The sequence below is a fragment of the Euprymna scolopes genome, chromosome 45, assembly GCF_053919585.1.
Source record: "Euprymna scolopes isolate OS-2025 chromosome 45, ASM5391958v1, whole genome shotgun sequence".
In the NCBI taxonomy this organism is placed as follows: domain Eukaryota; kingdom Metazoa; phylum Mollusca; class Cephalopoda; order Sepiida; family Sepiolidae; genus Euprymna; species Euprymna scolopes.
The window spans coordinates 70,194,760-70,221,947 of NC_136526.1; the positions used below are offsets into that span (position 1 = coordinate 70,194,760).

The 27,188-nt window shown below is 35.6% G+C and overlaps 1 protein-coding gene across 1 annotated transcript; it reads left to right on the top strand.

Annotated features, from left to right (window-relative positions):
* Positions 1 to 234: 234 nt before the first annotated feature.
* LOC145269097 (uncharacterized) lies at positions 235 to 11,692 on the top strand. Its single transcript, XM_080124685.1, has 2 exons — positions 235 to 556; positions 10,645 to 11,692. The coding sequence occupies exon 2, from the start codon at positions 10,653 to 10,655 to the stop codon at positions 11,601 to 11,603; it is 951 nt and encodes a 316-aa protein (XP_079980811.1). The 5' UTR covers positions 235 to 556; positions 10,645 to 10,652; the 3' UTR covers positions 11,604 to 11,692.
* The last annotated feature ends 15,496 nt before the right edge of the window (positions 11,693 to 27,188 follow it).

Genomic DNA, 27,188 nt, shown 5'->3' on the forward strand with positions numbered 1-27,188 from the left:
CAGGCAGACAGTACAGTGATATGCATAAGAACTAAATTGACCGACTTATATATAAGTATATATATATATATATATATAAAATCAACAATAGATTCTCTACAGTGCAATGTAGACTATAATGTATTGTGGATTAAGTCACTGAGGGGAGGCATGTGAAGCGTCCTCCTGGGGCATCGTGGTGGGTCCCTGACTATAGCAGTTAATCAATCGACTTGATTAAAAAATTGGCAATTTCACTAATGTCGATGACAATAAAAATATTAGAAATGTCGAACATAGACTGATTCTGATTTCATCCTGGACAAGATAGAGAATTGTGTTTTCTTGGAAAAACTGATTTTCCCTGGAAAAATAATTATCTTTTAAAACCACTTGATAAATAAAGATGCCGAGATGATGACGTGTGTGAGGAGGCAGATCTAAAATTACAAATGACATTATTTTCTGTTTTCTCATTTGTCATAAAATTATTGAAACTACAACGACAACGACGAAATATTTCAGTTCACGAATAGAAATAATTTTTTTTTCACTTGAAGAATTTTCACATCGAAAGGTTTGTACATGTTTAATTATTTATTAAAAACTGTTTAGTAGTGTTTGCTTACGTTGGTGATGTTTTAAACCAACGCATTTCGGGTGAAAACATTATTACATACTTACTTGTTAAGGTGAAATTAGTATAAATTCCAAAAATCACGAAGAACGATCCAGTAGAAGATGCGCTGGATGTATTTTTAACAAGAAAAAATTATGTTTTGATATTTTGTGTTTTAAAGTGAGGAACTCTAAATTTTAATTAAGTTATAAATAAGTTTTTATGCAGAATTGGTCGCACAGCTGTTCCACAAATGATAAAACTCGATAATTCGATAAATTGGATTTTTACTTGTAATTATTGTCACTTTTCGTAATTTTTGGAATTCATACTATTTTCGACATGACATATAAATACGTAATAATGTTTTCACCTGAAATGCGTTCGTTTTAAAAAATCACTAATGTTTTAAATCTTTTTTTTTTTTTTTTTTTTTTAATTTCTTCGAAATCAATGTATTGAAGAGGGGGATATAAATAAAATATTTTTTTGAGGAAAATTTCTTTTTAACCTCCTGTAAGAATTTTTTAATTTTTTTTTTTTATTTTATTTAAATTTATTTTTTGTATTGCCATCCGGACTTAAGGTTAAATTAGTGCACTTTTTTTTCTTTTTACCTTAACATTGACACTTTGGTAAACGTTAAAGATCGCGGCCAGAGTAGAATGTTAGAACAAATTCTCTATAAATATTGAAAAATGGTATTGTTGTTGTCTGTTAAGTATGAATAAATGAGCAATCATTCGCGTTAAAATCAAGTTAGTATTATGTATGTAAACTTGAGAAAAACACGCTTCTAATATGTCAACATCATGGTAAATAAGTGAAATCACACGACATCAGGTCAAATTCGCCGCCATCTTGTTTTAATTTCACTTGTTCACATTGTAAACGCTTTTTTCTTCTCGAGTTTATATGCGTAATACTAAATGGATTTTAACTCGAAATGAATCCTCATTTATTATTATTTAACAAAAACAAACAAAAAATGTTTAATGCCTATATATTTTTCTCGCATACTCCTTTGGCCGCGATCTTTAAACATTACCGATATTTTATATAATCTGACAAGATTTCGAAAGATGAATAGACTTAGAAAGAAAGATAGACGGATGGTTTGAGAAAGATGGCTGAGTAGATGACCTCCAGTTTCCAGGTGAACGGGAATATAAATGGATAGCAACATTCATGCTACTAAGACAAAACATCTTTCCTTTTAACAATTATAAGAAACCTTTTCAACCGATTGCCATAACTAATAGTACCTTACCTGAGAATCCAGCATTCAAACAGAACTGCCTAACATTCACGGGCAACACGAATTGGGGCAAATGCATAGAAGACATTGCCACGGCTGCTGCACAAAAGGTGAGCTCCCTCTACCGTGCTATAAACTACTACCTTCCCCCATGCATGGAATATTGTTGTCACATCTGAATGGGTATATCAAGTAATGGCCCAACAACCATCTCTCTCTCTCTCTCTCTCTCTCTCTCTCTCTCTCTCTCTCTCTCTTTCTTGAAATCTCTAAATCTCTAAATTTCTAAATCTCTCTCTCTCTCTCTCTCCCTCTCTCTCTCTCTCTCTCTCTCTCTCTCTCTCTCTTAAACAAATAATAGCCTTTCTCTCTCCCACTCTCTCTGTCTCTCTCTCTCTCTGTCTCTCTCTTTCTGAAACAATTAAGAGTCTTTTTCTCCCCTTCTCGCTCTCTCTCTCTCTCTCTCTCTTTCTTAGTCTTAGTGCACAAAAGCTCCTCTAATTTAATAGATCTCATACTATCTACTAAGCTCCAGTCTCTGCCCCATCACTGCAGTGTTGCATCCTTGTTCTTTTTGATAAATACTTTCATAGAATGTGTTCCGATGAACTTACTGGCACTGGTGGTCCCGCGACGTTAATACCCCCAACCTTTTTCTGACGAAACGATTGATACACTATATGTTGTTCGTAAATCGCAGTAAGAAAATGAAAAGATTATTTTATGATAAATAGAAAATAATTCACACCACAAAGAATCGTATAATTTTTTACAAAGCAACAATTCATCCATGAAGTATTGTTGCTGTTGTCACATCTGTGCCGGTGCATCTAACACTAGTCACTCACATTTAAACAAGGTCAAAATACGCGTCTCAAATCTAATAGCCCCAACCTCTGTCCTATCTTTTTTTTTTACATAGGCATAATCACTTATCAAGGCCAGAGACCACTCGAGGATAAGGATTAAGAGTGTACAGTAGTCAATTGGACAATATAGTAATCGTTAGTAAGGGAAATTCGGTAAATTTGTTAACTTAAGTGGAACGACTCATCAAGAACTTGTTTACGTTGGACTTGAAGACAACCATATTGTAGTCAGCTGGAAAGCAGGAAAATGGAAGACAGTTCCACAGGCGTGCAGTTCTAAGAAAGAAGCTTTGTTCGTGGGATCTACGTTTAGGTTTAGGCACAGATAAAGAGTGAGGGGAATTATTGATAGTGTTTTCAGCTAGACGAGTGTTTCTTGTGAAAGTTTGGCAAGGAGGGACCATAGTTTGGAACTCACACGAGAACTTGCCGTGAAAATAACGATAAATGTTGATATCATATTCCCTAAGTATTTTAATAGAATGTCTTCTGATGAACTCATGACACTAGTGCCCCTTCAACGTACATACTCCTGACGAATACGACATTTCCCCAGATGCCGGAAGGTCTTCTGCTCTAATAACTATTTTTCTCGTACTGCTCGCCTTTGGAATTTTCTTCCTGCTCACTGTTTCCCAGACTTCGCTGCTCAACTCTCCACAGTCATTTATTAGACACAATCCCAATAACCTACCTAACAAAACAATAGATATTTTATAATAGTTTGTTAGTAAACACATGCTTGATTGAAAAATGAAAAAACATTCTCATAAAACATTTTTTTTAAAAAATCACACACCAAAAACCATTCTATATTTTAAAAGCAACAATTCATTCATGCACGGAGTTTTGTTGTCACATCTGGGTTGGGGCATCTAACACAAGTCACTCATTCTTAGGATACAAAAGAATTTCAAATCTAATAGATTCCGCACTATCAGGCAAGCTACAACCTCTGTCGCATCGATGCAATGTTACATTATTACAAGTACTTTAATGGAATATGTTCTGATGAACTCACCACATTTGTTCTCCCCATCAACATACATTCTCCCGTCTAACCCAACAATCAGCAAAATTCCACCTCTTCCTTGTAGATATCCATCGATGGCGAAAAACCTTCTGCGCTAATAACTTTCTTTTTCTTTTTTTTTTCGTATTGCTCGCTTTTGGAATTCTCGCTCTGTTTATTGTTTCCCAGACTGTATTTAGATGCAGAAATAAAAATATAATGAGAACATCTCGCTGCTCAACTCCCCACAGTTTTCTATTAGACACAATCCCAAATAGTCGCCCATTACGTTCTAAGTGTCAATATTTCTTGTTTAGGATGAAAAACTTAAAATATTAACAGACGGAAATGGAGAAAAATGTTTTCGTTAAAAATAGATTTTACTTTTTCTCGGAAAAAATATGAAACCACTTGAAATATGAAAAAAAAAATATGAAACCACTTGAAATATGAAAAAAAAATTGTAATTCAATGTAATAATAATAATAATAATAATAATAATAATAATAATAATAATAATAATAATAATAATTTATAAAGATAAAATGGTACCAATTATTGTTCTTACAGCATAATTGCAACCTCCCTCCCATAGAAGAGACGTTGCGAGCCTATCCTTGTTTTATCGTTATTTCCATGGCAGGTGCTCGTCTGAGCTCCAATCTCTGGTCCCCCCTCACCAATCTTTCACGAAAAACACCCGTCTAGGTGAATCCACTGTGAAAAATTTCCCCCACTCTATATCTGTGCCTAAATCAAAACGTGGATTCCATGAACAAAGCTTCTTTCTTAGAACTGCACGCCTGTGGAACTCTGTTCCGTCTGCCTGCTTCCCACCTGACTACAACCTGGATGTCTTCAAGTCCAACGTTAACAAATTCCTAATGAGCCGCCCCCTTAAGTAAACACTTCATCAAATCTCCACACTAACGTAATGTACTTGCAATAACCTTTATCCCTGAGTGGCTTCCGGGCCTTGATAAGTGGTGACCACTGTGTAAAAAAAAAATCAAACCCTTCTTTTTAATCAACTAGAAGGAATTAAAAGAAGGAAGGATGTTGTACCCAACGCTAATGAATCGCGCGTATTCTGGAAAGGCATCTGGGAAAAGGAAGAAAAACACCAAGACGACGGAGAATGGATCAAAAACATTGAAAGAGATGTATCCTCTAGGATGGAGCAACAAATGAAACTAACAATCACTGTGGAAATGCTGAGAGCGAAGACTAAAAAGCTTTCAAATTACTGGTTTAAAAACTCCCAGCTCTCCACCCACTTCTTGCAACAATGCTAAACGACTGTTTGATTACAAGTAGCTTCCCTGGTTGGCTGACAAAAGGAACTACAATCCTGATTATGAAGGATAAGATAAAAGGGGGTGAAGTGACAAAGTTCAGACCAATCACTTGCCTCTCAGTTATGTGGAAACTTTTCATACTGTCTGAAAGTATTTGTGATCATTTGGACCAAAACAATTTGTTGCTTGAAGAACAAAAAAGCTGTCGAAAAAAGATCGCGAGGCACCAAGTATCAGCTTCTGATGGATAAAATGATTCTAAGAAATTGTAAAAGAAGATCTAACAACCTTGCCATGGGCTGGGTAAACTATAAGAAGGCATTCGACATGGTTCCACATTCATGGATAGTCAAATGTTTAGAAATTTTCGGAATAGCTCCCAACATCCGAGCATCTATAACAAATAGCATGAAACATTGAGAAACCAATTTAACTTCAGAAAATGTTGTATGAGGCAAAGTTTTCTGTGTTTATTTCCAGTGTTTTGACGTGTAGGAATACAAAACGTCTTTTGAAAAAAAAAAAAAAAAAGAATATTTCCTTCAAAAGCACATAATTTTCGTCCGATCCTTCGATTTTCCTCAGTGTGAATGATAGAAAACATGAATGAACGGGCAGGGTAAGCAGCCGGAGGAGGGGCACGGGTAAAGCCATTAAGGTAAAGATCTATTTGAATATGACCCTTCCAGCATTTTTGACTTGGAATGGTCAGGAACTTGTGTGACCTCCATTCAAAACTAAGTCTTTCATAAAACTTTGAATTGGACACCCACGCATCCCACGAACATACTCGTAAACGTGAACATACATGTATATACACACGCGCACAACCACATATGCTTCTTCACGTACTCATACATACACAGCATACGCGCACTCACGTTTATGGACGTGTTCGCATATATAGCTGGAGATTGGTGAGCAGAATTGGATGATAAGCTGAGTGGGTGTGAAGTGGAATCTCTTTTCCAAGAGTTTGCACTTATTGTGGGTCTAGGTTGTCTGGTTTGTCTGCACGTACGCACCCACCTACATGCACACACGCACACACACGCACACACACACACACGCACGTTTATTTATTTTTTTAAAACGCTACTGTAGATTTCGTTAATTGATATATTCAAACATATAATGTTGGAAAAATAAATAAAATGAAGTAAAATAACTAAATAAACGGAGAATATTCTTTTGATCATCATTTACTTAATTTTTTCTATTCTTGTTGAAACATATTAAAATTTATTAAAGTATTCGGATTGTTCTTTTTCTTTCTTCTCCCACCCCCATGTATACTCCTATATGCAAATGATGATTGCAACGTCTTGTCAGACGAGTGCCACTCCCTCAGACATTTAAAATCCATGAGCCCAAATGTCTGAGGGAGTATCTATACAAATATGATGTTACAGAGTCTTAGCTTTGTACGACAGCTAAGTCTCTCTCTCGGTTCAAAATGTTGAGATCCAGCAACAAGCAAGAGCAAGATAGCCAGCAACAAATTAAACTGCAGACCAGCTTAATGCGGGTAATGGTCTTCCGCTTTATGGTTTTTTAAATCAGAGATTTGCTTCTCCTAGAAAGGTTGCCTTCACCACGGCTTACGGGAGCCCTCTCTACCCCAATACACATATACACACACACAAATATACACGGTGCTAGTTGGCCGTTGACCCAGAAAAAGAGTTCATTCGCCCTTTGGAAGGTCTTGTTTTTAATCCTTCAGGGAGACTAGCCGCTCTCCTCACCAAACAAGTCTGGTGGGGGAACCAGTTTAGTCGCCAGTGACCCGACCATGAGGCAGGTAGTACTGGGTTACATGGTACCAGTAGCATATGACATGACCTGACATACACATACATACATACATACATACATACATACATACATACATACAGTAAGTGCTAGTTATAGGGTGAAAGCATTGTTTTTAAATTAGAAGCCATCACAAAAATTGGAAGCTCGATATGCCGGTTATATATATATATATATATATATATATATATATATATATATATATATATATATATATATATATATATATATATATATTAAATTTGAAGTACAACAGAATTGTAATAGTTTAAAAGCGAAGTGGGGCATTTTTTTTCATTTTTTTTTAAACCTTATAAAAAAAAGATCGACTATAATGTAAAAAGAAACAGGATCGACTAAAAGTAAGAAAAAAAAATTGAAAAGGAATAAGATTGACTAAAAGGGGGAGAAAGAAAAAAAGAAAAGGGGAACGGTGAAGAAACTTGAAGTACTTTTCGCCGACTGTCTTCAGAAGTAAATGTCGGAATGAAGTAATGTTGGCATGAAGTAATTTCTATGAGGGGGAAAAAAACACCGCGTAGAAATTAACTTGGTGGCGCCTGCTTAAAAACGTTAAACGAACGTATGTGGTCCATCTGTTTGCAAAGAACAGGTCTGCAACAGTTTATTGTAAGGGCCTCCAAGAATCCGAGATGTTGAACAGACCTAGCCTTGTGCAAAATAGAGAACCACTCCGGTGTGTACTCACTCGCACATTTATTTGAACTGGTCAGGTGATCACCGATCGCTGTAGCAGAAACACGTTCACTGGGTTCAAAAACAGCCTACAGAAAATGGACTCTGATTTATGAAAGTATGATAGGTTATGAAAAAGAAGGGGTGTAAAGAGATTGCTTCGAATTTGGGGGTATCAAAACCAAAGCAAAATATGATGAAAGTAAAAATAAAATAGATAAACCCCATTATTTATTATACCATACTTGTTCACACTGAAACACTTATCACAATATTCTGTGGATCTATATTAAAAAAAAAAACTTGTTAAACTTTGTGACATATCTCCATTCTATGGGAGTCGGGCGCAAACGAACACCCCATAATTTTATTATACCATATTTCTTCAAACTGAAACATAATTATCAAAGTATACTTACGCAGATAGATATGAAAAGTCTTTATTAAAGTTTGTGCCTATTTTCATTCTATGGAGGCCAGGCGCGAACGCAGACCCAACAATTTTATTATACCATCCCTATTTAAGTTAAAGCATACTTATCAAAGTATTATTATGTACATCTATATCAAAAACACTTGTAAACGTTTTTTTTTTTAATTTTTAATTTTTTTATTTCCATACTTTGTGGACCAGGCGCGTACGCAGACCCCACAATTTTAATGAATCGTCATTATGCCAGATCAAAAATACCCTTTCCTGTGACTCGATACATCTTCTATCATTATATGTGATCAGTTTTCTATAATAGTCACCCATATAGGAGCCTATTCGTGACCAGACACACACACAGATGTTCAGATTTATATTATAGAAGATATATATATATATATATATATATATATATATATATATATATATATATATATATATATATATATATATATATATATAAACAAGGGGGTCCTAGACTGTACTAAGATGCAAAAAAAAAAATGTAATCAGAAGATCTCGCTGCTCAACTCCCTACAGTTTTCTATTCGACACAATGCCAAATAGTCGCCCACGCCCATTAGGTTTCAAGTTGCAATATTTCTTGTTTAGGATGAAAAAGTTCAAATATTAATAGACGGAAATAAAGAAATATGTTTTCGTTAAAAATAGATTTTATTTTTTCTCGGAAAATATTTATCACATGAAACCACTTGAAATATGAAAAAAAAATTGTAATTCAAGACGTTCTTAATGTCATAATTTTTTTAAAAAAAATGAAATGTTTAGGCCGCTAATATTTACATTTACTGGGAAGAAAAATTTGAATCGTTTAATGTTATATCGCATTCAAATGACGACGATTCAAGTTTTCTTAACGTAAACAAATACTTTTTTTTATTTTAAAATGTAAACTTGATAAGTTTGTATTTTTTTGTTCAAAATTCTCTCGAAAAGATTTAATTTGCAAAGTTAAAAATTCGATCCGCCAGAATGCATTTTGATTTTATTCCAATTATCTTTTAAAACTTTCATGTTTTTCCCATTTTCTCTCATTGCAATAACAACGTAATTGTATAATTGTTTCTCATGAACACTGTGTTAGTAACACACATTTGTGACCAGACACACACACACAGATGTTCAGATTTATATTATATATATATATATATATATATATATATATATATATATATATATATATATATATATATATATATATATATATATATATATATATATATATATACATATATATATATATATATATATATATATATATATATATATATATATATATATATATATATAAACAAGGGGATCTTAGACTGTACTAAGATGCAAAAACAAAAATGTAATCAGAAGATCTCGCTGCTCAACTCCCTACAGTTTTCTATTCGACACAATGCCAAATAGTCGCCCACGCCCGCTAATCTTTACATTTACTGGGAAGAAAAATTTGAATCGTTTAATGTTATATCGCATTCAAATGACGACGATTCAAGTTTTCTTAACGTAAACAAATACTTTTTTTTATTTTAAAATTCGATCCGCCAGAATGCATTTTAATTTTATTCCAATTATCTTTTAAAACTTTCATGTTTTTCCCATTTTCTCTCATTGCAATAACAACGTAATTGTATAATTGTTTCTCATGAACACCGTGTCAGTAACACCTACGCACATTTGAATTTTTTTTTATATTATTCTATTTTAGTAGATTTTCGTATTGCCACCCGGACTTAGTGTTAAGGGAGGACATGTTTCTGTTATGGCAAATTGATATTTTCGTACTGAAGTTTTATCAGGAACATTTAACAATTCCAATTATGAATGAGCAAATGTTGTAAAAATTTCCACTTTTTTCTCATTGTTCTACTCTTTGGAATTCCCTCCCTGTTCCCTGTTTTAACCACTGTACCAACATACGGAAATTTAAATGTAAAGTGAACAAATATCTTGCCACTCAACTCTCACTTGGGATACTCCTTTATAAATCTGGTCCTAATCATGGTAGCTCCTTACGTATACAAGGCAATATACCTCACAGTCATCTAAAAATTAAAGAAAACATTTTATGTAAAAATTTGTTTTTAATAAAAAAAATAAATCGCAAAATTATAAAGAAAATTAAATTAAAAAAATATACGTCATTTTTTTTTATATCTTCGTATTACAGGTATTGTCGTTTAATCGCTATATTTTTAAGTTTTTAGTTTTTTATATAAACTTAAAATTAAACGCCATAACGGTGGGCGTGGCTTCTGCGGTCACGTGATTTTTTGACGATTATAGTTTCATCCAATCAAATTGCTTGATTTCCTGTTGACACACGATTTTGTTTTCTGTTTTATCATTTGAATCTTTTTAATTAATGTCGATAAAGTCGACAAAAAAATGGAAAATCGACTCCAATAAAAAAATTTATCCGCTATTTTTTATTAATAATTTTTTTTTCGTTCTTTTTTTTTTTTTTTTTTTTTTTTTTTCACGACTTGCCCCAGCGTAGTATGAATACTCCCAACCATGTTAAGAACGGATTTAGGAATAAGCACTCTCAACCTCACCGTATTAAGAACGGCTTTCGAGGTAGTGGTGTTTCTTCCGAAAGCCGTTTATACTACGCTGGGGCCAATCGTGAAAAATACCTTTTTTTTTTTTCTTTCAGATTCAATAATGGAGCGAGAAATTTTGGATGAATTACAGCTAAGCAAAGAATGGCGTCTTCCCCCGGGATCGAAACCGCGAACCATTGAATCGATTCTCACCTTTAAAGGATGTTATTTTGATGATGATCGATTCCCAGGGACCGGATCAATTTACCCAAACTTTTTTTTTGCCGATTCAAACAATGGTTCAATAATTATATTGAATAATCATGAAAAATTTACTGAATTTTCTTTCGATGACGAAAACAACGAAAACCTTTCCTCCTTTAAACCATACGACATGTGTTTAATGCCGGATGATATTTTAGCGGTTTGTGGTGAACATTCGTCGGGTTTTGGTAAAATTGTTTTGTTGCAAATAAAATACGATCATCCGTTTCTTCAACTCGGAAAAATAATCCTAACAACAGAAACAAACTTTTATTCTTTGTGTTTTAAAAATGATTCGTTGTTTTGTTTGGATTCTGAATGTCGAATTCACAGTTTTTCAAAAAAAGGAGAAAAACTGAAAACCATCGAAGTTGATGGAATGGCGAGGGAGTCAGTTGGTTTTCTTTCCCGAATTCGTGCGTTTCCTTATAAGAATAATAGAATATTTTATGAAATGTTTGATGGAATGTTTGATGCGGAAATGTGTGTATCTTCGTTAAATTTGTCTCGAGTTTTTTATTTTAATTCCAAAAAAAAAAAAAAAAATTTTGTGAAAAAAGGAAGAAATGAATTTTTCGATTTTTCTGTTGATTTTTGGAATCGTTTTTATTTCGTAACTTTTGATGGCGAAATTGTTGTTTCTTTTCAAAAAAATTCTGAGGACTTTAAAATTTTATACAAATTTTCTCAAAAATCCGGATGTTTTCCCCTAATTTCGGTTTGGCACGATGAAATAATTGTTTGCAGAAAAATTGCGGGGGAATATCGGATAAAATATTTCAGAATAAAAAACTTTCTATTTAAATAAATGCTGTAAATTTTGAAACGAATTTTTTTTTCAATTTGTTTTTATCCTGGAAGTTTTAGACGATCAAATAAACAATATTTCATAGTTTTTCTGAATCGTTTTTTTTCTCTTCTCCCTCATAAACTGAGCAACTCGATGACGCTCGCTTGCCACTGAAATTGATGAGACTAATCTGGGTTGCTCATATCTTTTTTTGATAGGTTTTACATATGTGACAGTTTGTCAGGCTGCTGTTTCCGACTGATAGTACAGGAGCCCTAACATTTTGGTAGTGCTTAGAACGGCTGCTCTATCATTAGTTGTATAATATCGGGATAGTTGTAGCGTCATGCTTAGTTTAATTATTTAATATCATTTATATTAAAATAAATCACATATTTCCAACTGACAAAAGTTTGCTACTCGAAAACTCGGTGCCCTGATGTCAAACTCGTTACATCTGAACGCGACATTATGCTGTCAAAATTCTCAACTTTTAAACTCGACACAATTAAACCATCTGAAGATATGAACGGGTAATTTTTATCGCGTTTATTGAAACAACTTGTACTGGATTAAGTTGATACACCCGGGGTTGAAAATTATAATAAAAAACATATATATATATATATATATATATATATATATATATATATATATATATATATATATATATATATATATATATATATATATATGCAGTAGTCTCGATGCCATACTACTGGGTAATTGTTACGGCTTTACCTTTTCGTGTGCTACAAAAAAAAAATTTTCCTGTCTTTTTCTCTCTTACTTTCCCTCTCTGTGCTGCTCTAACCAAGTATGCCGACCTATTCCACAAATCCCAAAACCTCAACATGAAATATCTCCAGAATAAAAACTCGATTAAACCTAGAACCCCATCTTCCAACGTAAACCCCTACTACTAGGTCTCCTTCTCCAACATCAGGGGTCTACGTTCCAACCTTCCAGAGGTTGAAACCCAATTACAGGAGACGAAACCGGACATATTATTTCTAAGTGAAACTGGAATAGGGCCGACCACTTCCCTAGATGAGTTCATAATTTACGGATACTCTAATTTAACAGCTAAATCTGACACTCAAGATCGCCATGGGCATGGAATATGTGCCTACATTAAGGATGGCTTCCCGTGTGGCAGGGATATCTCTAGAGAAGATCCTAATTTACCCTATATGTGCTTCAGGGTTGCACTTGCTAACACCACTGCATTTATATTTGCCCTCTATAGGCCCCACAACAGCGGAGTTACTATCTTTAAGAGCATATCTGAGAAAATAGACCACATACTGTCTTCACATCCCTCGGCTAACATCCACATCTGTGGTGACTTCAACGTCCATAACGTGGAATGACTGACCCATTCAAATAAGACAGATGATGAGGGGAGATTCTGTCATGATTTTGCCATTGCCTATGACCTCAGTTAGATTGTTCAAGAGCCCACCCATGTGTCCAATACTTACGGTCAGTACGCTAGCCTCCTAGACCTTTTTCTCTCAACTTCCCCTGATCTATGTTCATGTTCTGTTCATTCTCCTCTAGGATCCTCCGACCACTCCGTCGTATCAGTTAAGATAAAAACGAAATGTAAGAAGCCCCCAGACGTACCCCTCCACCGTACTGTATACCAATACTCTATGGCTGACTGGGATAGCTTCCATACATTCATATCTGATTTACCTCTGCACTCCATGTTTAAAAAGGAAGTGTCCTCTATAGTATCAGATCTGACCGAATGGTTAATTGTAGGCATAGACCAATTCATACCATCTAAAAAATTCCAACAAAAACCTAACAGCCAGCCATGGTTCTCCCCAGAATGTGCTGCTGCTATCGCGCACAGAAATCACTTTTTCCATAGCTACCAACGTAATAGATGCACTGAGACTAAAGCTGCTTTCAGGACTGCCAGCAACCACTGTAAAAGAGTAATAAAAAATGCAAGAGAGCTATATGCTCAGTCTGTTAAATCCAAGGTAGCTGATCAGCGGCTTGGTTCCCACCAGTTTTAGCAAATAACAAATAGGATCCTGAACAGAAGTGTGCGTTCTATCCCAACCATTATCAATGGACCAGAAGTCATCTCGTCAGCGTCAGACAAGGCCAAACTATTTGCAAAGAACTTTGCAGCTAAATCTACCCTATGCGACGAAGGCCATCAACTCCCCATATTTCCTCCTATAACACAGAACAAGCTAGGTAACATACAAATATCCGTGCATGAGGTCGCCAAGATAATCAAGAACCTAGATTCCAGTAAAGCAACTGGCCCTGATGGCATCCCAATTATAGTGTTAAAAAAGCTTCAACCAGAACTTGCTCCCATACTTACGAAACTATTTAAGCGCTGCCTTAAGGAGAAGTGCTTTCCGACTCCCTGGAAGACCTCATCAGTTTGCCCTGTATTTAAGAATTCAGGTGATAAGTCATCTCCCTCTCAGTACAGACCAATAAGTCTCCTGTGTGTTATGAGTAAGTTGCTGGAATCCATATTAAATAGAGAAATAGTCAACCACCTCAGCAGGAATTACCTTCTTAGTGACACACAATATGGTTTCCGCTCTGCAAGATCTACCGCAGATGTGCTGACTGTTATATCCCACAGGATTAGTGAGTCTCTTGACAAAGGCTTCCTTTCTAGGGCAATTGCTCTTGACATATCAAAGGCCTTCGACAAGGTATGGCATAAGGGTCTACTTCACAAGATTTCCAGCTACGGTATAATGGGAAATGTTTCCTCAATCATTAAATCATTTCTCTCCGATAGGCTCATAAGAGTAGTGGTAGACGGACAAAAATTGGAGGCCTGCAATATAAATGCTGGAGTCCCTCAGGGGTCAATCCTGAGGGGAAGATGTGGCTGGTTACCTTTAATGCATCCAAAACCAAACTCCTATCATCAACGCTCTGATCCCCATCTGGCATCAATTGTGATGGATGGCTCTCGTCTGGGTGAGGCCCCGTGTTTTGACAAGCTTCTGGGTTTGACCTTTACTCCTGATCTGAAATGGAACACGTACATCAAGTCTGTTGCCAAGGTCGCTGGAAAGATGGGGGGATCCTTCTACCGCTCCAGAAGATATCTCACTACTGATGCAATTCTCTATCTATATAAAAGCCAAGTACGTCCAAAAATGGAATACTGTTGCCATATCTGGGAAGGAGCTGCTAAAAACAGCCTATCGTGCCTTGACAGAGTACAAAATAGACTTGGTGGCTTAGTGGGGGATGCCCTTTTCTCTACCCTGCAACCTCTCTCCCACAGAAGAGACGTTGCGAGCCTATCCTTGTTTTATCGTTATTTCCATGGCAGGTGCTCGTCTGAACTCCAATCTCTGGTCCCCCCTCGCCAATCTTTCACGAAAAACACCCGTCTAGGTGAATCCACTGTGAAAAATTTCCCCCACTCTATATCTGTGCCTAAATCAAAACGCGGATTCCATGAACAAAGCTTCTTTCTTAGAACTGCACACCTGTGGAACTCTGTTCCGTCTGCCTGCTTCCCTCCTGACTACAACTTGGATGTCTTCAAGTCCAATGTTAACAAATTCCTAATGAACCGCCCCCTAAGTAAACACTTCATCAAATCTCCACACTAACGTAATGTACTTGCAATAATCCTTATCCCTGAGTGGCTTCCGGGCCTTGATAAGTGGTGATTACTGTGTAAAAAAAAAATAAATAAAAAAATAAGAGAAATAAAATTAAAACTGTAAGTTGAACTTTACAATCCAAATTTATTGTTTGACTGAATACTCCAAAAAAACAATTTACAAAGTCCTTATTCCTCTGAGTTTCAAAGAATGCTATTCTTGTTATTCTTCTCATCAGAGGACATAAAAAAATCAGCAAATTATATTTGTAGCAATGCTAGAATTTGCTAGTTAAGGCATTAAGTGGAACCACAATTTATTGTAGTTATAAATTGCCAAATGGAAAAATGAAAAAATATTGGATATGTAAAAAACTAATATAAAAACAAACCGCGCATAATATTTCAGGTTTAATGAAACTCCTCAAGAGTTGATCCAAATTCAAAATAGTTCTTTAGAATGTATTCCAAGATAAATCCATCGTGGCAATGCATATAATCCGATTGGAAAGTTTTCAAAAAAACTGAAATAATGAAAATTGTTTTTTTCGGGCAGTGCAGTAGTCCAAAAAGAAGTCTGTCCCGAGTCAAATGGGATCTAACAGTAAGATGAGAGAAATCCAAAATGAGAACCTTCATCCTCAGCTTTTTCTTTTTAAGGTAAACACTACATCCCTTTGTTTTCATTAATATATATGTGTGTGTGTGTGTGTGTGTGTGTGTGTGTGTGTGTGTGTGTACCATCAGAGAAAGACGCCTACGATTTGCCGGTCATTGTCTGAGGAGCAAGCATGAATTGGTGAGTGATGTATTGCTATGAACTCCACGACACGGACGCGCAAGCAGAGGACGACCTAGATCCACGTACATCCAACAAATAGCACACGACGCCAACTGTGAACCTGAAGATCTGAAGCAACTGATGGAAGACAGGAAACTCTGGAGAGGAAGAGTCACATTGGTCCTGGCGATGAGCCCGTCATGATGATGATGAGTCTTAAAGGTGTGTTTTATAGGGACTTAAGGGGAGAGTATGTAAGTGATTAAGGAAGTATGATTTGTAATGCTTACAATTTATTGATGCTTCTTGTTTCTTATTTAGGAGTTTATTATTATCTTCAAATTTTGTGATGAAAATTTTCTCATTTAAGCAAAGGAAAGAAGAGGAGTTGAGTGATTAACAAGTTCTGTTTGTTTGTTTGTTGTTTGTTTGTTTGCTTGCTTTTTCAGGATTTCCCAGTTAACAGTTGGTATAAAGTTTGTATATATATATATATATATTGGTATAAAGTTTATATATATATATATATATATATATATATATTATTCATTAGTCATTATTCAAGCACGTCTGATTGAACACGACAGTTATTCTTTTTTTCTGATTTTTTCTGGATATCTTTTCTATTCACCGGTCGGTCTTTTTAATTTCAGCTAGCACCCAAAAGTTGTTGTTCTTCTAAAGTGCTTATTATCGGTGCATCCGATTATCATCAGTGCCTGGCCCATCATTATAACCAATTAAAAAATGGTATAAATACACCCAGCCTCAAAGGAAAAGAAAAAGAAAACGAAAACAACAACAATCGCTCCTGATGATAATCGGACGCATCGATAGAAAGCCCTTGAGTAGAATATGGCTGATCAACAACTTTTGGCCGCCATTCTATATAAACGCCAGTTGAAAAAAAAAAAAAACCCGCTTGGCAAATAGAAAAGATATCCAGAAGAATCGGAAAAAAGAATAACTCTGTCGTGTTCAATCATACGTGCTTTTGTGTGTGTGTGTGTGTGTGTGTGTGTGTGTGTGTGTGTGTGTGTGTGTGTGTGTGTGTGTGTAGTAAGTTGTAAAAATATATATATGGCAAATAAGCTACACAGAATATTCTCCGTTTCATTCGCGTGAGAATTCGTTGGGCATATATATATATATATATATATATATATATATATATAAAATAAATTCCACAGCCAAACAACGTCACAGCCCACAAGAGCCATGACAATCTCTCACATTCTGAAAATCATGTATATATATGCATATATGTTTACAGAAAAAATAGAAAAAACCGAATGAAATTATTAAAAAATCAACGTTTCGTCCTTGTTTCAGAGGACATGGGTTGGATTTTAAAAAACTGTCTTTTTTCGCACGATCTATGACTTTTTCTTTTATCACATTTTTATTTCAATTATCCTGAAGATGTCCTCTGAAACAAGGACGAAACGTTGATTTTTTAATAATTTCATTCGGTTTTTTCTATTTTTTCTTTAAACATAACGTCAACCACCGCTGGTATCTTTTTTCATTCCTTATACATATGCATATATATATATATATATATAAGTGGTTTTTGTTTTGATTTTTTAAGTGATAGTAATGTTTATGTCTCCGCCTCGGAGAACCGGTGTTTTTCTTAGAAAGTCGCTTATTTTTTATTCGGACGTATTATTTATTTAATATTTTAAAAAACAGACACGCATGTTTCGGAGCCCTACTTCTCTTCAGCGTAGCTTAACTGTTGACAAGGTTCAAATCCTACCAACAGTCAAGCTATGCTGAAGAGGAGTAGTGCTCCGAAACACGCATGTCCGTAGATTACTGTTTTTTTAAATAATATATATATATATATATACAGGGTGGGCCAAAATAAGGGTCCTATCTTTAAATTTGAATAACTTCCACAAAATAAAAGTTAAACTCACCAAACTTTATGTGTGTGTAGACTGACCCTTCCGAGAGTTTTTTGAAATAAACAAAACAAATTTTAGCCGAAAAACACTTCTTAAAACTTACATGAATTTATGAATTTTTAAAAATAGGACCCTTATTTTGGCCCACCCTGTATATATATATATATATTCATGCGCATAAAGAAAATGAAAGTCAAAGGATAAAACTCGTAAAATACATACTCTGAGTTATTTCCCTTGGTTCAATTTTTTTATAGCTGTTATAATTTTAGAAGATATGCAATTTCTGTTCTTATTTATTATCTTTTTTAATGAATATAATCGTTAAGACGTTTATTTGGGATTTGGTCTCTATCTAAGGGAGATAACTAGAATTTACTAAGGAACTAAAATTATTTTGTTGTAAATAATTTAGAACTGATTTGTATATATATATAATTTAGAACTGATTTGTATATATATATATATAATTTAGAGCTGATTTAGGACGCTGAAAGTATTGTTGGAATTTTTTGTACCAATAATGGTGCCCCCCCCCCGTTTACATTTATTATTATTTATCTGGTTCTTGTATTTGATTTTTTGTATTTCGTATCCTCTTTGATTTTTAGTTTCGTACATTTTAGGTTTGTACGAAACTGCCTTTAATTTGGAGAAAAGGGAAATGCTAGCTCCGTGATGACGTCACGAGCCCAGTGCGAGATTCGCCCTCTTTTGAAATCTCGTGGAGATTGGATGTTCGTTTCATTGCCCGGCGCTGAAAATGGAATTTTGACGAGCCTCCTTCAAAGAAGAAAACCCAGCAAGAACACCCCGGGCATGCGACGAGGCATGCTTCTGAAAACTATCTACGTTGCTACGTTTTGCATGTAATTTGCAGTGTAATTATTTAAAAAGAAAATACCTTATTTTACGTGACAAGGAATTTTGAAACCTCCTACAAAGAAGAAAACCCGGCAAGAATACCCGGATATGCCACGCGGCCATACTTCTGAAATCCATCTGCGTGTCTACGCAAATGAAGGAGAGAAAATTCTAAAAGGACTTTAAACGATAAAAAAAAAAGAAAAAGAAAAAGGCACGTGCCTGACTGGCTTTCAATTTGTGAGTGCACTCCCAAAATTTACTACATATGAGAGTGTGATTAGACACTACTATTTTGAATCTTATTATTGTATTCGTTCTTGGATACGACATCTTCATTATGAGAACCAATGTTATTTTTTTTCATTATATGTTACTTTGGTGTTTTTTAAATTTAATGCCTGCAAAGGGAAAAATTTGCAACTAATTTTATTGTAATTAAAATCTCTTCTTTGTTTCAAAGCAAGACCTTTATATTTTATTCTTTACCACCCACCCCCCTCTTTTATTTCATGCTGTCATTTTTTTTTTCAGGTTAGTTACTTTAGCGTCGAATTTATCTGGAAGCAAGATAAAATTACGACAATATCAGTGGAACAAGGAAAGAGATTTCTTAAAAGCTCCATTTTGTCAGGATGATGAAAATGAAGATTTTTATATAAATTGTAAATTTTATCTTTTGAAAAATGCTGAAATGATGGATAGAACAAGGAAACAATGAAAATAATGTTTAAAAGAGATCATTTTTTTTTTTTTACATTGAGTTCACCACTTATCAAGGCTCAATAGCCACTCGGGGATAAGGGTTATTGTGTGTACAATAATCAATGGGATAGTGTAGCAATAGTATTGGAGAATTGATAAAGTGTTATTACTTAGGGGGGCGGTTCATCAGGAATTTGTTTGTGTTGACTTGAAGACATCCAGGTTGAAGTTGGGAGGGAAACAGGCAAGTGGAAGAGAGTTCCACAGGCGTGCAGTTCTAAGAAAGAATCTTTGTTCATGGAATCTACGTTTTGATTTAGGAACAGATAAAGAGTGGGGAAAATTATTGACGGTGGTTTCAGTTAGTTGGGCGTTTTTTGAAAAAGATTGGTAAGGGGGGACCAGAGAATGGAGCTCAGACGAGCACTTGCCATGGAAATAACGATAGAACAACGACAGGCTCGTTACGTCTCTTCTGTAGGAAAGAGGTTGCAGGGTAGAGAAAAGGGCATCCCCCACTAAGCCATAAAGTCTATTTTGTACTCTGTCAAGGCAGGATAGGCTGTTTTTAGCAGCTCCCGCCCAGATGTGGCAGCAGTACTCCATCTTTGGACGTACTTGGCTCTTATATAGATAGAGAATTGCATCAGTAGTGAGATATCTTCTGGAGCGGTAGAAGGATCCCACCATCTTCCCAGCGACCTTGGCAACAGACTTGATGTATGTGTTCCATTTCAGATCAGGAGTAAATGTCAAACCTAGAAGCTTATTAAAACATGGGGCCTCCTCTAGACGAGAGCCATCCATTTCGATTGATGCCAGATGGGGATCAGAGCGTTTATGATGTAGAGATAGGAGCTTGGTCTTAGATGCATTAAAGGTAACCAGCCACCTCTTTCCCCACTGTACCACGTGCTCAAGATAATTGTAAGGTAATTGTTTTATCTTCCTAAATAAATATATTTTTAAAAAAAACATGGCACAAAAGAAATAACAAACTTCTTTTTAACAACGAAGAATATTTTATTTGTAGCAGGAACTGGCAGGCCAGACTGCGAAAAAGGAAGAAGGAAAAGAAAGTTCTTTTAAGGTCTTCGTCGGTCAGCCAGTATTATGTCGTCCTCAGCTAATAGCAGTTGTCTCCAAGTGGATGCCATCAATGGTAGCGAGATATCCGGTGGGCAGAGGACGAGAGAGGATAGGTGTTGCTAGGCTGAAGGTCCGGTTCTGACTGACTGATGTTCCCTCAAAACTTTTTAGGGAGCAGATGAATCAGTGCGCCCTGTTGACTGATAGGTCAGCCTGTGGCCAAAGAACTCAGAGGGGTGCATTGATTCACCAGAGAAAATAGTTCTCTGTGACTACTATAAAGACAATTAGTAAAAATTATCATGAAAGTGAAAAAGTGATCCATGATAAACGAGTGAAATATCGAATTGAAATGAAAATTTTAAGTAAAAAACTTAGAAATTCAAGTAAAACTTGTTAACATAAAATAAAAAAGTAAATAAATTATAATGAAACAATGTTTATGAAACAAATACAAAAAGTAAAAAAACTTGTTAATTAATGTCAAAACTTATTTCACATATTGATTGTTTTTTTCTTCTAATCCTGTACTTTCACCTAACAATTTAATAAGATACTGTAAACATTTGAAATTCTTTCTAAAAAATAGCACGGTTTATAAACTGCACAAGTACCGAATTTTGGAACTACAAATCGAATGATCGTATTAAGAATTTGTGTATTTTTGTAAACTATCACGAAATAGAAAATACTCAGGGATATACGAATGGGAATATATATAGAGAGAGGGGTGGAGAGGGCTCCTGTAAGCCGTGGTGAAGGCAACCTTTCTAGGAGAAGCAAATCTCTGATTTAAAAAACCATAAAGCGGAAGACCATTACCCGCATTAAGCTGGTCTGCAGTTTAATTTGTTGCTGGCTATCTTGCTCTTGCTTGTTGCTGGATCTCAACATTTTGAACCGAGAGAGAGACTTAGCTGTCGTACAAAGCTAAGACTCTGTAACATCATATTTGTATAGATACTCCCTCAGGCATTTGGGCTCATGGATTTTAAATGTCTGAGGGAGTGGCACTCGTCTGACAAGATGTTGCAATCATATATATATATATATATATATATATATAATAAAATACACATCAAATGCGCTTGAAACCAAATCACAACATAATATTAGTGTGTGTGTGTGTGTGTGTGTGTGTGTGTGTGTGTGTGTGTGTGTGTGTGTGTGTGTGTGTGTGTAAAATATATGTACATGTAAAAAATCTTGTCAATTAACATAAAAAATTATATCAAATATTGCTTCCTGACACAATGGAATATTCTTCCTTTTGGACAGACCAGATATAACACTCTATTCGTTAATTTATTTATTGCAGATAGTAAGTACCAAGCACTGGATAAGTCAGGGGAAGGCAGTAGCCCTAGATGTATCTAAGGCTTTTAACAGGGTATGGCACGATGGTCTTCTCAGGAAAATAAAATCCTATGGTAATACTGGACGAACGCTTAGCATAATTAGATCCTTTTTAAATGGGAGGTTGTCCTCGATGGGAGAAGAATCCAAAATATTTGATATAAATGCGGGTGAACCTCAGGGATCGATCTTTGGACCTTTATTATTTCTGATATTCATAAACGATTTACCTGATAAAATTGTCTCTGAGATGGGTATATTTGCCGACGATACCACGCTCTATAGCAGGCACGTGGGGAAAACTAATGCGCACATATCTAAGGTAATGGCCAAAACCCTAGAGGAAGACCTTTAGTCTGTAGTGGAATGGGGTCAAAATGGATGGTAACGTTCAACGTTGCCAAGACAAAGTTAGTTTTCTTTAATAATTGCATGAAACCTTACCAACCATTAATAGCTATGGCTAGAAATACTTTACCTGAGAGCACTCCGTTCAAGCTCCTTGGCTTAATGTTCACAGGAAACATGAACTGGAATAGATACATCGAGATTATTGCTAAGGCTGCTGCAAAGAAGGTGGGCTCTCTCTATCTAGAAGTTATTTACGCCTGAAAATATCCTGTACCTCTATAAAGCCACCATTCGCCCATGTATGGAGTACTGCTGTCACTTTTGGGCTAGTGCATCTGCTACTAGTCTCTCGTTCCTGGACAGGGTTCAAAAGAGAGTCGCCAACCTGATAGGTTCTGAACTGTCATCTAAGCTTCAGCTCCTGTCCCACTGACGAGATGTTGCAGCCCTCTGCCTGCTTTATAAATATTTTAATGGTGGATGTTCTGACGAACTACAAGCCCTTGTATCCCCTTGACGAAAATACTCCCGACAAACCCGACAAGCAGCAAAATCCCACCCCTACACAGTTGAGATCCCTAGATGTAAGAAAGCCTTTTACTCTAATAGATTCTTTCCCAGAACTGCAGGACTTTGGAATTCTCTTTTTTTTTTTTCTTTTTTTTTTTTAGATGGAGTTCACCACTTATCAAGGCCCAATGGCCACTCGGGGATAAGGGTTATTGTGTGTACAGTACTCATCAATGGGATAGCGTAGCAATAGTATTGGAGAATTGGTAAGGTGTCATTACTTAGGGGGGCGGTTCATCAGGAATTTGTTGGTGTTGGACTTGAAGACATCCAAGTTGAAGTCGGGAGGGAAACAGGCAAGTGGAAGAGAGTTCCACAGGCGTGCAGTTCTAAGAAAGAAGCTTTGTTCATGGAATCTACGTTTTGATTTAGGCACAGATAAAGAGTGGGGAAAATTATTAACGGTGGTTTTTTTGAGAAAGATTGGCGAGGGGGGACCAGAGAATGAAGCTCAGACGAGCACTTGCCATGGAAATAACGATAGAACAACGACAGGCTCGCTACGTCTCTTCTGTGGGAAAGAGGTTGCAGGGTAGAGAAAAGGGCATCCCCCACTAAGCCATAAAGTCTATTTTGTACTCTGTCAAGGCAGGATAGGCTGTGTTTAGCAGCCCCCGCCCAGATGTGGCAGCAGTACTCCATCTTTGGACGTACTTGGCTCTTATATAGATAGAGAATTGCATCAGCAGTGAGATATCTTCTGGAGTGGTAGAAGGATCCCACCATTTTCCCAGCGACCTTGGCAACAGACTTGATGTATGTGTTCCATTTAAGGTCAGGTGTAAAGGTCAAACCCAGGAGCTTATCAAAACATGGGGTCTCCCTTAGACAAGAGCCATCCATTTCAATTGATGCCAGATGGGGATCAGAGCGTTTATGATGTAGAGATGGGAGCTTGGTCTTAGGTGCATTAAAGGTAACCAACCACCTCTTTCCCCACTGTACCATGCGCTCAAGATGAGAGGAGAGAGAATCAGAGAGAGTTTTGTCATTTACGGCCTTTGATGTGTTGCCATAGATGGTTGTGTCATCAGCATAGATGTCAATGTTTCCTGCTTCCCCAACTGTACTGACATGCAGACATTCAAGTGTAATGCGAACAGACATTTTGCTGCTCAACTCCCTACATAGTATCCTTGCCACTTAGGTACCTAATAGTAGCTCCCTACTTCAAAGTGGCAATATGCCTGGTTTGAAGTGAAAATGTAATAAAAAAATTTAAAAAATAAACTCTGATCTAATTTATTAATCTATTTATCGAATGTATTCCATATTGTTTTCACTGTTGGCCATGTTTGTTTGCGCTCGTGCATTCAATTCACTGTAGTGTTTGAATACATGGTTAAGTGACAGTTTTAGTCATTTAGAACTGATTTAAAGCTTCACTGCTCACTTATTTTTTAACCAAATTTCAAACGATTATTACAGTTTATAAATCACCGTCCCAGCTATATTGAGAACAAAAAATTTTCAAGTTTCGTTGAGTAAAACAAAAGTTATGAAGAAGTTACTGGTGTTCAAAATCGCAAAAAGGAAGTGAGCCACGTTTATTTTTTTTTTACTGTTTTCCAAAGCAATCACGTTGCTTCAGCGACTACAGTTGCTACCAATTCACCGCTCTCGCGAAAAGAGAAGAACCAAGAGAAACAGAGAGAAGGAAAGAATGAAAAGGAGATAATTGGGGGATATTATTGAAAGCAAACGAGTGCCGTCCTTTGTTATTACATATGTGTATGCTATGTTTATGGGAGCCAGAAGTAAAACTGAAATCAAACAAAGGAAGAGCGAATTTACTGGAAGCATGGAAAAATCATGAATTACAATAGAAAAATGCGAGCATGAAAAGTAATATGGTTAAGCTTAAACATTAAAAAGTAAAGGACTAGTTGTTAAAACTGGAAAAGAAAAGGACAAGATATTCTAGTAAAAAATATAATAAATTTATAACTTAAAAAATTGCAGCATTAAGAATTTTTTAAATTCAATTTATAACATTATATAATCAATTCTTAATGCTGCAATATTTTAAGTCATAAATTTATTATATTCTTTACTAGAATATCAAAGGGAGAGTACTCATGCAAGACATGCTCATAATTATTTCCCTTTGTTTAAGTCAGTGACAACTTATTTATTATTTAATTAAATTTATTTAACATGCGTCTGGGGTCTGTAATAGGATGGGGGGAGGGGCATATGAGGATCAAAATTACTATTGAGTAATAATTACCGGGAATAGTATTAAGGAAATGCCGTTGCTTTGCACTTGATTAAAAAAATACAGCAATAATAATAATAATAATAATAATAATAATAATAATAATAATAATAATAATAATAATAATAATCATCATCATCGCTACCCAAAAATCACGTAAATTGATCAAATAGTTTTTATTTTTATTTTGTTTTGCTTGTATTTTTCTTTTAGGAAAATAAAATTTTACAATTTTTAACGATTAAAAGGTTTTAATTATTATTAATACCACAAAAACTCAGTAGTCGAATTGAATTGTCGTCCTTAAATTTTGGCAAAATTTAAAACAATATGGCCGGTCGCCGGTCGGTCGGTCACTTCACTCACCACTACTCCACTCACTGCCTTCTCTTGGCTTCTTTATAAAATTTGATTTTCTTAGTCAAAAATAAACTACTTAATCAATTTATGTGATTTTGAGAATATAACATCTTCATTCCGTGACGAGTAAGTACATTATATATTTTTTTCAATTTACGTAAATAAAAAAGTACTTAAAATAAAATAAAAAAAACTTAAGTTGTCACAGATTTAAAACAAGGGAAATAACTCAGAGTATGTTTTGCATAAGTTCTCTCCCTTTGACTGTCATATTTTGGTATTAGATGGAATGATTTATTTAATGTGAGCATATACATACACACGCATACACACACGTGTGTGTGTGTGCGCGCACGCGCGTGCGTGTGTGTGTGTGTGTGTGTGTGTGTGTGTGTGTGTGTGTGTGTGTGTGACAGTTCATTCGCAAATGCATAACAAATGGATGATAAAAGCTGTCAAAATTTTAGGTTTTCACAGTTGTTATTTCTAATAAATATTACGGTTTAAATTTTGTGTCCCTTAGTTTTGGACGCTATTATATATATATATATATATATATATATATATATATATATATATATACATGATTTTCATTTGTTTTAAATAAGCAGTAATTGCTGCTACACAATCATGAGCATGTTTCGGTCAGCTAGTATTTAGTAACTAGAGACCCCTTTACATTGAAAGGAATCAATAATGACTCTGAAATTTATCTTAGAATTTGCTTAGAGTGTCTGCTCCATCAATGGTTGTATAATATTGAGATGATTGTAGTGCCATGTTGCACATGGAAAGGGACCCTGCACCCATCTTCCTGTGGGCTTTCCTAAGGCCACAATCCTGTAGACGAGGAGTCGGCTGACGGTATACTTGTATTGTATGTTTGGTATTCTGCTCAACCACTTTGTCCAGCGCCTCTCACCCTAAAACTGAAACGTCTAAATAAAGTTCATTCAAAAATTACAATTAAACCAGACTTAAAAACAAACAAAACAAATTTTCCTTCTCCCTTTAGGCTTGCATTCACGAATATCTGCGGACTCAGAACTAACTTAGATGATGTTGAATCATTTCTCCTAGCATATATCCCAGATATCTTAATGCTAAGTGAAACTAACCTACACTCCTCCATCCCCTCTAACCACTTTAACATGCCTGGTTATCTCCCACTTTGCTGCAAGGACTCTGACAGACATATGCACAGACTTGGAGTCTATATTCGAAACACCCCCCCCCCCTTGACTAAAGAAACAAAACTAGAATCGGACGATCAAGCCTTTATGTGCTTTAGACATAACATTAGTTTTTTTTTGTTTTTTTTTTTACAAAGGCATCACCACATTATCAAGGCCAAGAGGCCACTCAAGGATAAGGGTTAAAGAGTGTACAGTAGAAATTGGACAATATAGTAATCATTAGTAATGAAGATTTGGTAAATTTGATAACTTATATGGAACGGCTCATCAAGAACTTATTTACGTTAGACTTGAAGACAACCATATTGTAGTCAGCCGGAAAGCTTTAGACTTAACATTAGTTACTTTTATTTTCTCTACTACTCTCCCTCGACCCAGGACTGTACCCTAATCAACCAAGTCTCTGACAGCATAGATACAGCACTCTCCCTCAATAAGTCCATGTATTTGGAAATTTCAATGTCCACCACAACAACTGGCTTGGTTTCTCTACTTACACAGACCCAGCTGGCAGCTTAACACATAACTTGTCTACATCTCATTCCCTTTCATAGACGGTTGCATTTCCAACACGTTTTCCAGATCAG

What these genes read in the sequence shown, in the direction of transcription:
- LOC145269097 (XM_080124685.1), top strand. Translation starts at nt 10,653, where the DNA reads ATGGAGCGAGAAATTTTGGATGAATTACAGCTAAGCAAAGAATGGCGT.